The 13027-nt window shown below is 37.5% G+C and overlaps 1 protein-coding gene across 1 annotated transcript in view; it reads right to left on the bottom strand.

The window, feature by feature from the left end:
- Positions 1-3930: 3930 nt before the first annotated feature.
- Positions 3931-13027, bottom strand: part of ptprjb.1 (protein tyrosine phosphatase receptor type Jb, tandem duplicate 1) — a 111792-nt gene continuing 102695 nt past the window's right edge. Inside the window, exons 40-41 of the mRNA XM_051923414.1 lie at positions 12381-12516; positions 3931-5665 (exon numbers count right to left, since the gene is read on the bottom strand). Of these exons, the coding sequence (XP_051779374.1) occupies positions 5534-5665; positions 12381-12516 (268 nt within the window). The 3' untranslated portion in view covers positions 3931-5533. The remainder of the gene's footprint in view (positions 5666-12380; positions 12517-13027) is intronic.

Here is a 13027-nt window from a genome sequence, read left to right on the forward strand (position 1 = left end):
TCCGTTATTAGTTTAAGAGCCAGGCACTCAAAAGACAATGGGCAGTCAATTGGGATTCTTTTAACGTTTAAGTCTTCTCTGATAATTACTGCCAGCCCTCCGCCTTGTCTTGAGCTACGAGGCTCTGAGTGGAAAGTGAAACCAATTGGAGTCGCCTCTGTGAGACACGAAATATTCGTTTGGTTTTTGCCAAGTCTCCGTTAGACACAGAATATCAATTTTGGTGTCAGTGATGAGTTCTGACAGCACCAATGCTTTGCCATTAAGAGATCTCGAGTTAAATAGTGCAGTATTAGATAATGAGGCTTCTTTTTGCACAGAGCCGCGATCAGGGTTTATTTCCACATAATGCAAATTTGGCACACTGACAATTCCATTTCCAGGGTCATGAGAAGGACGGCGTATTCCTGAGCAAATGCTGCCGGTGGTCTTTTCATTCGCAGCCCGGCGGTGGCGACCTGACCCGTGATGTATATATTTCGGGCGTCCTTTAGGATGTTCCAGTCAGACCATTTGCTCTGGACAAACTGTTTAATAAGAAGGAGTTTGTCATGAGAGTATTTTAGCATGATACTGAGTAATACTTATCTGAATAGCAGTGGAGAAGCAGCACAGCACAGTGGTGTGGTAGCGTAGGTGAGCAGCCATAGCAATCAGCAGAAAGCATAGCAGGAGGAGCTAGCAGGAGTTGGAGGTTCCAATACACAGCCACAAACAGTAACGCTTGGTAATTTCAGGCGTGATCGCCCCGGAGCCAAAAGCCAGGTTAATAAGAACATCAGATCAGTTCCCAGTCGTAGAGTACTATAAGATGAAACGGGAGCAGATCAGCAAAGCGAATTAAATATAATCACGGAGACAGATCATCCTGAGGTCCTAGATTACCAGGCACAAAGAAATGCTTGAAGGTTCTCGTCCCGTGATCCACAGACTCAGCTGTTCCCAGTCAAAGTAGAGTCCATAAAATCTGTAAATATAAGCCAAATCCATACAATTCGAGTCAGCTGTATCCACGAACTATACGTACAATAAAGAAATATGCAGGTGGTGGGTGTAACCGAGCAAGATGACAAGGACAGAAAGGTATGGAAGAAGATGAAATTCTGTGGCAACCCCTAACAGGAGCAGCTGAAAGAAGAAGAAGACTCATTCATAAATTAATTTATTTCTAATTGATTATTTTATTTTTAATTAGATTTTTTTTTATTTACAATTTTTTATTTAATATCTTATAAACTTTGAGCTACATGCTTTGTATAAAATGCGCTATAGAAATTAAATGTTGCTGTTGTTGCTGAGCAATGAACAGCAATGGAGGTTAAAATTTGTTAAGTTGAAAACAATAAAGTAAGGGCATAAGAAATAAAAACAAAATAATTGTGATAATTGTTGTGATAATTTTGTTTGGGTGGGCTCCTCAGCTTTCCAAATGCACATGTGGGCACACTAAAAGTTCGACCTGATCAGTCAGCATCTCTTGCTGTTTTCACGGAGTAATCATGGGAGCTCAGATCTCCATCTGCACCAAAGTAGAATAGCGGGCAGTGATCCGTTTTTTACGGACTGAAGGTGCACCTGGAGCTGAAATCCTTTTTTGGTTTGTTCGAATCATGATACAGATTTGCTCAGTGTTGTTCGGGTGTCCCGCTCCTCCATAAGAGTTTACACTTGTTTGTTCATTTTTGACCTTCTCAATCCATTCATAAACACTCTGTAGAGGTAAAACACTGACTCCATATTGTGCAGTGTGCCTTCTATGGATTTCAGCCCCTGGCACACCTTCAGTCCATAAAAAAACACAGATCACTGCTCCCTGATCTTCTTTGGTGTGGATGGAGATGAGAGTGGCCATGTAACTCCATGTAACGACAAGAGAAACTGACAGATCGCGTCGAACCTTGAGCGCGTTGATCACAGACACGCCGTGTATATAATTTGTGGGACCACCTCAACCAGAATGATCACAAAAGTGCAAATAATTAGTGACTCAACTTTGTAATTTAGGGAAAAACTGGAAACTAGACATAATAGGGTTAAGCTAACAAAGGAGGCCCCTTTTGTAAGTTTATAGGCTCCATGTTGTTGCACACGTACACACAGCACAGCACGTGTCTAACAGGCTGAGTTAAGGTAACACCTCCATCACAAGCTCTTGAGGACGGGCGGCCACTGATGCCTCATTTAGTTTCACCCATGGACTGGAGGACGCACCCTGTGATGAGTTTTGATGGCACTCCAAGTTTACACCAAGAAGTCCTGCTGCTTACATCCCAGTACCCATTTAAAGAGTGAGGGCAGACAAACCAACGTCTGATAAAGATGGAGCTCTCAGAGGAGATACTCAAGGAAAGACTAAAGTCTGGAAAGCCTATGCAATACAGGACAATAGAGGTTTGATTATTTCTTTTGGACTTGTTTGAATTTTCTTCTCTTTGTGTATACTAAATGGGGTGGGTAGATGGACCCCATCTCTTGGACAGTTTCCTTTTGTCTTCTTATTTTGCAACATGCGCAAAGGACAGCGAAGTTCTGACTTGTTTGTTCTAATCAACACTCCACATGCTTCCTACACTGTCCACCATTACGAGTCAGATTAACTTTTCTATGTCCCTGTCCACCATCAGCGGATGTATTAAGCTTCGTTCAGAAGCCGAAGATGCCAAGCCCTACTTGATCGATAACACGATTTTACCCCATCATTTGCATCCTGCTATAACTTTGTCCGATTACATCTACGCCTGGCACTTCAATACCTCTCCCTTTATTAAACTGGACATTTTGTTTCTCTTTTCTGCTGTCTTCAATATCCTTTGATAAAAAACCATTCTTTAGTTTTTCACTTTCTTTTCCTTCTTATGATAAAACATTTCAGCTACTTTCATGTATGAGAAAGTGCAAGTATATAAAAATAAATATTGATATTGTTGCATTGTATTCAGATAAAGATCTGATGACTCTTTCCCCTTATGAAACTCAAACTGGCTTCTGTTTGTGTTATTTTTGTTGTGTGTGGATGGAGAGTGCCATTGCTTTGATACTTGTGTTAAATGTGGCCACTGTCTGTAGTTGACCACCTCAGACCACCATATGTGGCCAAATTTAGTGGAAACTATGAAAGGGGCCAGAGAGTCACCCCAGTCTCCTCCATCTCCAATCTTCTCTGTCCTCTCATTTTGACAGTAATCCCTTGAGCTAGCCATCACAGCACACCCTTGGCAGTGTGGAGACCTGAAACTTTCCAGCTGAGATCATGAGTGTGACTATAAAGTGTGGTGGCCACCAATCTGCGGTACCAGCATCTGATGCCACCACAACTGCCCATAACATACTAAGGCCATTCTCTGAAAAGGGCAACATGGCCTTGTGTGCATTTGAGGAAGCTTGCTGTTGTTGTTCCTTGTTATACTATTTGTTGAGCTTCTGTAAAAAGCTTTATATCCTCTTGGGACAAATAAAGTTCTATCTATCTCTCTTTTTATAGTGCCTTACACATATCTATCTATGGTCTTTCATATCTCTCTGTTTGTTGTATACTGCCTTTCATATCTATCTATCTATCTATCTATCTATCTATCTATCTATCTATCTATCTATCTATCTGGTATATGGTGCATGTCATATGTATCTATGTATTTACTGTGTACAGTGCCTTTCATATCCTATCTAGCTATGTTACACTGTGCCCTTTCATGTCTATCAGTCTCTGTAAAATACCTATCTGCTGCCACCTAATGGCCTGAAAGGAAATGACTCACACATGGGCCCTACACTGATGCACAGATGATATGCTGCTAAAAATGTTATCAGCCCTCTCTAATTCAGCACCTGCAAACAGTGACGTGTGTATATTTTGTGGTGTGCAATGGCTCTAAAGGCGAAAACAGACATTATATGCGTCATGATTTGTTTCTTTTCAATCCTTGACACAAATTAGGTTAGGTAGACTTTATTATTCCAGAGGGAAATTTGTTTGCAGCAGGAAAGTACAAAAACATAAGGCATTGTTACACAGATTCAATAAAATAAGCCAAGACACAACAATTGACCACTTTTTTTTTACCCACAGCCACCCATTGAAGGCAATTCACACCACTCATTCCTGGAAGGAGACATCTCATTCAAGAGATGAACCACCCATGCTATGGAGCTCAGACCCTGAAGCCTGAGCGCTCTCCAGATCCTTTAAACTCCAGGCTATGGCTTGGCATGGCCAGTGCATGGATGGGAAAAGCTTAGGTTGCTGCAGTAGAAGATGTTTGTGCGGTCAACAGGGGGTGCTTACCCTGTGGTCTGAGTGTGGACCCCAATACACAAGCACAGAGATGGGGACACTGTGCTGTAAAAGTGGTACCATCCTTTAGATGAGATGTAAAATATAGGTTCTGACTCTCTGCAGTCATAAATGATCCCTGTACCCCATTCATAAAGTGTAGGTTGAATCCCTGTGTTCTGGCTAAATTGTCAATCATGTCCTGGTCATTCTGGCCTCTTTATCATCCCCTGTCTCGAACTGGCAAAGTGCCTCTTTCAGCTCTTCACCACATAATAACTAATATGTGGTGAGTGTACTGGTACAAAATGGCTGTTGTCCCATCGTCCAGGTGGATTCAGCACAATATATTTAACTCTGAGTAAACAAATAGCATTTATAAAAACTGAAAATTGCATGCCTCATTTTCTATTTTAAGGTGGCTCTGATGCTAATAATCTGCACTGGCAATCAGAAGGTTGCCGGTTCGAATCCCGTAAATGCCAGTAGGGACTCTGCTCTGTTAAGCCCTTGAACAAGGCCCTTAACCTGCAATTGCTGAGCACTTTGAGTAGTGAGAAAAGCGCTATATAAATGAAAAGATTATTATTATTATTATATAAGCTTCTGCTTCGTGATAAATTCTAATTACAGGGTGCTAAAGCTTTTCTGATAACTATGATTCAAGAATGGAAAGAGAGAGAGCAAATTTAAATATATTAAAGTCCTGGTGATTCACAACAGACTATACAGGTAGAAGCTGCATTTAGCGTATTTTATCTTGTACAGCTGCATTGCAAACATCTTAATAAACCAAATGCTGGCAGACTTACCAAACACTGGTACCTTAATATTTTCTTTAACATTATTCTACCAGCACACCATTTATTTGAACAATGCATACTTAAACATTACAAGTAAAATATAAAACAGCAAAGCTGACTAAAATATTCACATCTTCTTTTAACAGTTGATTTTTTTTTCCATTCCCATATTAAAACAATCTATTAAAAACATATAATTTGCTTCACAGTTCTGAGTTACCCTTTTTTCTCACTTTAACTATATTATTAAAGTCCACTTATACTGCAAATGACTTTAATTAATCCTGAATGGGGTCTCAGTCCATTGTAGAACTCACACACACACATTCAAAAAATGTGCTTGCAAAATTCAATACTATATTGAATTTTAAGCAAATAGACTCATTTTCATTAAAAAGATGACTGTAACGTAGTCTTAACAAATGGAAATAAGGTTTTGTTCACAAGATCCACGGTTGTTTTATTTGGCATTCCTTGGTATCAAGTTCTCACAGCTTTCCATTGCTATATTCGTGTAAGAAATACCCATATTTGAACTTTTATTTGATCTGATGATGTCCAAGGCACATTGATTCAGAAATACATATTGTTCCTGAAAGTAAACAAAATACAAAAAATAGTTATTCATCATCAGAGTCTCATCAATATTCATTAGAGGTAACAGAACCATTAGGAGTTAGTGACATTACTCTACAATATTTAGTGTAACAGCTGAACCAATAATGTGCAGTATAAATTATACTTTCACAAAGCTACATTTTGAACAGGTGAAAATGACTTGGGGTGACATTTGATATTTTGCAAATAATTATACAGTATATTTTGTTTTCATATTGACAGTTTTGTTCTATATAATAGGATCAGAATTTTAGCATTAATTGTTCTTAAACAACTGGAGAGGCACCCACAAAATAACGTTAGGTAGATTAGAAGCAAAAAGATGTAATTCTGATTCTAAAGGGATTGCTGGGAAACAATCTCAGACATAAACAAGAAAAAAAAAAAGATTTCTGTGATGACCCCCGAGCATATTGTAATGTGCAGTCGAAATCAAGAGAAAGTAACGGGTGATCTTTAAAAAATAAAATTCAATGACAAAACTTACTGCTACAGCACATTTTTTACTATAGCACATGTACACCAAATGTGTAGCGCAAATTACTTCACAATTGCAAGGAAAAAGTAAGTTAATGAATTAGAAATAAGAAATTTAAGACTTTGTGAGCTGAAATGTCAAAGGTCTCAATCAGGAACTAAAGAGGAAGAAAGTATTCTCTCACCTAACAGGTCTAAATGCCAAGATAGTATTTTTACAGGAGACTCACTTTATCAACAAGGATCATTTTCGGTTGCAGAGACTAGACTGGCCAAATATTCCACTCCAGCCATACAAAGAAAACTAGAGGTGTGGGAATCTTAATACACAGAATAATTTCATTTGTGGTATCAGATTCAACCCCCAACCATGAGAAAGACAGGAAGGCCAACAGCTAGAGTAAAACTTTAAGAGATGAAAAAAGGGAGAAAGAATCATTTTCCTCAATATAAATGCTTATTCTAAAATGTTATTAATTAGATCCTGCGAGGTTTTAAAAAAGTTTTGAACAGGTCCTCTAAGTGAGAATTAGATTTTTTCCAGTTTCAAATAGTATTGTTAATTCTCTCTGCTAAAGTGAAGTGGAGGGTAGACCATCTGTGCAAGTCTCCCTACGTTTTTCCATGCAGAAAGCAAAATTTTGTTGAAAAAGAGTTTTATGTTTATTCCATAGTCACAGAAACAAGTTTGAACAGTGTTTTTGTTTATTGGTGATTTCAGATAAAAAATTCATTTTGAAGTCTCCTTGCACCAGACTGAAAACTGACGCCAGTTAATGGACCAATGTTTATTTCTTCCTCTTTTGCTGGCGAGAATGAGATGAAGTGGTAATACCAACATTTGTCAGTCATTTTCCAACCCGCCATATCCTAGCACAGGGTCATGGGGATCTGCTGGAGCCAATCCCAGCCAGCACAGGACGCAAGGCAGGAACAGATCCCGGGCAGGGCACCAGCCCACCGCAGGACACACACACACACACACACCAAGCACACACTAGGGACAATTTAGGATCGCCAATGCACCTAACCTGCATGTCTTTGGACTGTGGGAGGAAACTGAAGCAGATGGATTTTAAAAGACTAGGGGGCTTTGCCCCCTGCTCGCTTCGCTCGCCAACCCCCGTATTTGGTTTTCCGGATACACACTTTAAGATTGTTTTTTCTTTGAATTGTTGCTATTTCATTAGTTTCACTTTTATTTCAGAACTTCTGTAAAAACAATATTTGTAATCTTGCGAGTCCCAATATGCTGAATCTTTTTAATGAGGTCAGGATAGGTTTCTCTGTTTGGACTTTCAGCACAGACAAAGTAAGTAGAGTTTTTACAAAGTAAGTAGAGTTCTGCATTGGACTCCTGTCTGTAAAGTCATGCTATTTTCCTCTCACAGTTCCAAAAGTACATGGGGTTACCAAGGTGATACCCCAGCTTTTGTCTAGGTTTTTGTACAAAGGCTAGACAGAACGTTTTTGACTCCTGTGGTAATTTAAGTTTTTAAATAAGCAGACAGATAAATATATATACATTAACCAATAAATGCATGTGCGGTAAACTCCGTTTTTGAAATTTTCAAGATTCTTTATTTGTCACATGCATAGTTATACAGGACAACACGCAGTGAAATGCATCCTGATCCTCTTTTCAAAAACTGTGCAAAGGTAGAAGAATATCAGTTAGATTAACAAAAAGTCATAGATCGAAAGATAACAGTATAGTAGAACATTATAAATAAGTAAAATTATGTGAATAAAGTAGAATTAAGTGTTATGGTGCAATAGTGTAGTAATTATTGTGCAAAACCAAAGTTAGACTGGTGCTTAGTTAAATGAGGCAGTTTGTTTTTATGTGCTACTGCGATCTTTACTTTTTTATATTTTCTAATTTTCCTACTTTCATATCCTTTAACTTTCTCCACATGTGTATAGTGCCAACGTTTTTTTTTTTTTGAGCCTTTCTAATTTCCCTGGTTTCATAATCTCTAACCTGCTCTGCATGTGTTTAGCGCCAACGTTTGTAAACGTCTTTATGAAGTTCTACTTTGTCTTTTACTCACTGTCATTTATTTAAGAGCCAGATTGGACGTGCTTTTTTTTCAATTCCTCTTGTTCTGGGCTGATAATTACTTTCCTTATTTTCTGAATTTGCACCTCGATTATTCTTTTTTGTTCTTTTTTCTGTCCAATGCATTTGAGTCTCTTTTCCCAGCGCTTTTCTTTCTTCTTCGTTTAATCGTCGATGTTTCATTTCTGCCCTATTCATTTAATTTCTACCCTATTCATTTCTACCGTAATGACCTTATACACTTTATATGCACTGAGCCCTGGAGCTGTGTGTGCTGCATGACTGCCTTTACACTACTGATTTGTTTTTTTTTTTATATTGCTTGTAGGTAGAGTGTGTCTTGCAAGACTCTCGTTCTATGTTCCCGTGAGACGCACCATGGCAGGTCTCTTTCGTCTCGCGGGTCTTTAAATTATCTTCCGAGAAAAATCACGTATCATAGACTATCAGGACAGGGGACAGGATTTCTTTTTATAATAGAGAGAAATCAAATATGTGCTTTTATACTGCCATATTGTGGGCTAACTGGCAATTACACAAAGTCAATATACTAATGTTATGCATATCATGAAAGGCCAGTTTAACCACCATTTGCTATGTGGTGTTGTAGTATCCTTAGCACCCCTACTTCCTATGACCTTGCCAAAAATAACATACAAACAAGATAACTCTGAAGGTCAAACACAAAATCCTTCAAATAGCCAAGAACCTTTTGGAATATTCTGGTTAAAGAAAGACAAATAGAAAAATGGGTGTATATGAAATTGTATTTACTGGACTGATTCTTGAAGCCAATACTGAATTACGATGAAAACAAGAGCAACCAAGTTACAATGCTGCTGCTTGCCTTGTATGATCATGGACTGTCTGCCACAATGTTTTAATATATTAGTATTGTTAGAATTCATCAAGCCATCTAGTATTTGAGACACAGTGCGAGAGCTAAGACCCCCTATCCCAAACAAGAAATCTTTCTTTTGTGCCAGAAATTTGGTTGAGAGGATTAATATGATGCCTTTGCTGTTTCAAAGTTTTAAAATAGTATTAAACATCCTGATTTTGTTTTCTAATATTTTCGTGTTTTGTCCTCCACTGCCTATAATGGGGTATGTGGGGATATATTTTAAATGAAGAGTGTAGAATTTTGAAGTTATGCTGAATTAAGTTAAGGTAAAACAAAACAACCAAAAAACTGAGAATAGTAGAGGGATTTTAACAAGTGACACATTTTTTTTTGTTCTTTATTTCGCCTTATACAATTTCTTTTATTAGGAATTTATTAGTTTTTGCTTACCCCTTGGGGTCAGAGCACAGGGTCAGCCATTGTATGATTGTTGAGTGTAAACGGGTCCACATAACATATTGGTACTTAGTATTATAACCTGTTCATGAATCAGCACAGGTATTTTAACTCTGAAGACATTATTTATTGTCCGCTCTCATCTCAATATAGTATTTGTATCAAGTGTAAAGGAGTATGATTCACTCAAATACAATGAAAACTCTTGTACACAACTGTTCTCCCTGATTTGTACATTTCTGGCACTATATTTACAGTAAACAGTAAAACAAAAGTTGGTGATTTGGATTGTAGAAAATGCACATATTTTATTAGTCTTCAAAGCTACAAGACAAAATAAGATAATTGTGTATAGAAACAGAATGTCTAGAAACAGATTTTAAGTCAAGTACAGAGCCACTCTCTCTCTATCTAGAATTATATATGATTTAGAGATGCCAGTTCACGCGAAAACCTGTTTTTGGAGTGAGTAGAACATAATTTCCTGTAGAAAAAGTTCTTAAACAAACAAGAAAACATGGTACTTCCACAAAGAATTCTTTAAATTGAGCTATAGAATTTTAAGCTTGTGACATATAAGGAGATGACATTTCTTATCTAAGTCACAGAGGCCTAGGCTAACATCAGGAAGGAAAGAACAGCAAAGTGAGACAGTAATAAACCAAAACACTGTCCCGATGCCATGGGCGGGCAGCTCTGCATAATGGAGTATTTGACTATGAAGCCTTATATAATCTAACAACAATACAAAGACTTTCAATAAAACACCTCCTAGCAACTAGAATGCAGCAAACCTAACAAATGACTCCAACAAATAAGAGAAGATACATCAGAAGAAGGCACTTCTTGGTCTTAACAGGGAATATGTTCCATGATACGGAGAAGACTGGTTATGAAGTTGCTTATACTGAAGAGGAAGCCTAATGGTTGCCTGTGAAATCCAACCATTTAAGAGTCCAGGGGTGCAGAAACACCATGGACCATTAGGAGGAGAGCTAGCCTGGTGTTTCTATTTAAAGAATAGACTCACCCTAAACCTAGAAGTAATTCCATCTAGGATGAACAAGAAAATTTTTCAAAAAAGTGGTTTTATAATGATAATTTATAATAGGTTTGGTAATACAAGGAGAAACCAAATTATAAAAAAAAGAATGGGAAATGACACAGGGAATTGTTTGGTGGGGGAAAATGGATAGGTCATGCAAACCTGGTAATGAAAACATCAGCAGTTAAGTATAGACAAAAAAAGGAAACATTCATTTAATACTTTTATCAAAACCAGGATATTGTAAAACCAATCTGAATAAATCTGTTCCAAGATAAGTAAGGTTATAATGTTTTGATTAATGATAACAAAACTTCCTATGTTTAATTCAGTTAATGCTTGCACAAAGCAAAGCCTATCCTGTCAGTATGGAGTCAAACACTGGAACACCCTGGATGGGGTGCCAGTCCATTACAGAGTAAACATATGTTCCCACCCCAAAGGTTAAATTTAGAATTTACAATAAAACTAACTAAACATTTCTTGGATTGAGGAAGGAAAATTAAAACAAACCACGAAAAACCACAAAGATAGCCAAACACATCTTCAAAATGTAAAACACCACATTTTTCAAGTGTAGTTTCAAGTGGGTAGGGTTTCCAGACGTCTCTTATATACGGGACATGTCCCATATTTCATCATTTTGTCCCCTGCCCCGTACTAACCTTTCAGAGTCACCCAAATGTCCCGTATTTAGTTGATTTTCAAATTTCATAATAAAAATATATTTTTACTACCTTCTTATGGTATTTAGTTGTAACTTTATAAGTAATTATACTTTCTTTTCTCAGATTCTCTTGATGAAAATAACCCAAATGTAACGAGGAAACGAGTGTCTGCTGCCTGTTTGCAGCTTGTTCAGTTGCTGTGGTTGGCTGAGGACGGCGACACTCTTACTGTTTTGCTCTCCAGCTGCGCTGCTGTGCAGTTCTGTATCAGCATTGTGACATACAGTGACTGTCAACAAAGTGTTTTGTTACAACTTGCCACAGCCCACTTTTTTTCTATCTGCCTGTGTTAAATAATAATATTTCTTTGTTGTCCTTATTAAATACATATTTTCAAATGATTTCACTTTTACAGATTTTTTTTAGCTTGTATTAAATAATTTCAAATGATTTTACTTTTGTTTTCCTCATAACCCATTAAAATCCTTGCTTTATGTTTTTAACTTATGTTTCTACTTCTATATAATATATTGGTCTGGGTGTGTAGGGGGCATGTATACATTTATATATATAGTAATATAGAGAGAGATTTTAAGAGTGTCCCGAATTTCAAATTTTCTAATCTGGCAACCCTAGTCATGGGTGGCCAGGGCCTATCTTGGCATCACAGGGGATGTGGAAAGACAACCAGAGTACCTGGATGAAAACCACAGAGAAACCAGGAGAATGTGCGACTTCAATAAACCGAAGACACTGAATCCATGAGGGAGCAGCTCTTACTCAGTGCTCTGTGCTGCTAATGCTAATTCCAAATAAAGTAATCACAGTACTGCAAAAGAACTATAACATATAACTTTATGCGGTGATCAATGCAGAGAAAGCTTTTTACTGAACATTTTATGAAAATATAATTTGCATACAAATGCAAAATACAATTTCATACATATTGAACACTTTCGATTGAAGCAAATAGTTTTTATTGTTGAAGTTATTGTGTATTTGGCAGGTGCCTTTAGCTAATTTACAAGGTCAGTATTCATTACAATTGTTTACATACTTTTTTTACAACTGGAACACAAGCAGGTTCATTATTATTATTATGCCTAGCAGATGGACTAGTGAAAAAAAGTCTGATACCTCAGCTTGTACCATTAGTGGCCTGTGCATTCGAAGTTCATAGACTATTCCATAAATATCCACAATGTTATCCAGCTTTATCTGATGGATGAGGTGGTCCAGAGCTATCAATGTCCCTGTGCGCCCAACTCCAGCACTGAAATGAAATGCACATGACAAAGGAGACAATTAAATTAACTTTGTTATTAGCTGAATAAAAATATCAACATTGATCTGTTCATTTTCTGAAACCACTCATCCCATTACACTGCGGGGGTGTCACACTCAGATCTGGGAGAGCTGTGATGGCTGCAGATTTTCGTTCCAGACACTTTTCTTAATTAGTAACGAGTTACGACTGCTAATTTATCATACTTCTTGTGCTTTTATTTAAATTGACTTACTTAACTGTTTTTTCTTTAACTTTCAGACAAACAATAATGAGATGCCAAGTGTGGTTCTTAAGGAAGGCACAGATAGACGATAATCTTACTTCCGTCCCAGGCATTATGTGTCCCAAGTGTTTCCCAAATGTCCTGAATTTTGTTCCAGGCACACATGGAATACAGCAAAATTGTCACTGTTATATTAACTCTTACAGTGTTATAGTAAGATGCTTTTTTTTTTTTATATTTAAGTGTTAAATTAGCACTGGTGATTTTGCTGTG

Source organism: Erpetoichthys calabaricus, chromosome 2, assembly GCF_900747795.2.
Source record: "Erpetoichthys calabaricus chromosome 2, fErpCal1.3, whole genome shotgun sequence".
Taxonomy (NCBI): Eukaryota; Metazoa; Chordata; class Cladistia; order Polypteriformes; family Polypteridae; genus Erpetoichthys; species Erpetoichthys calabaricus.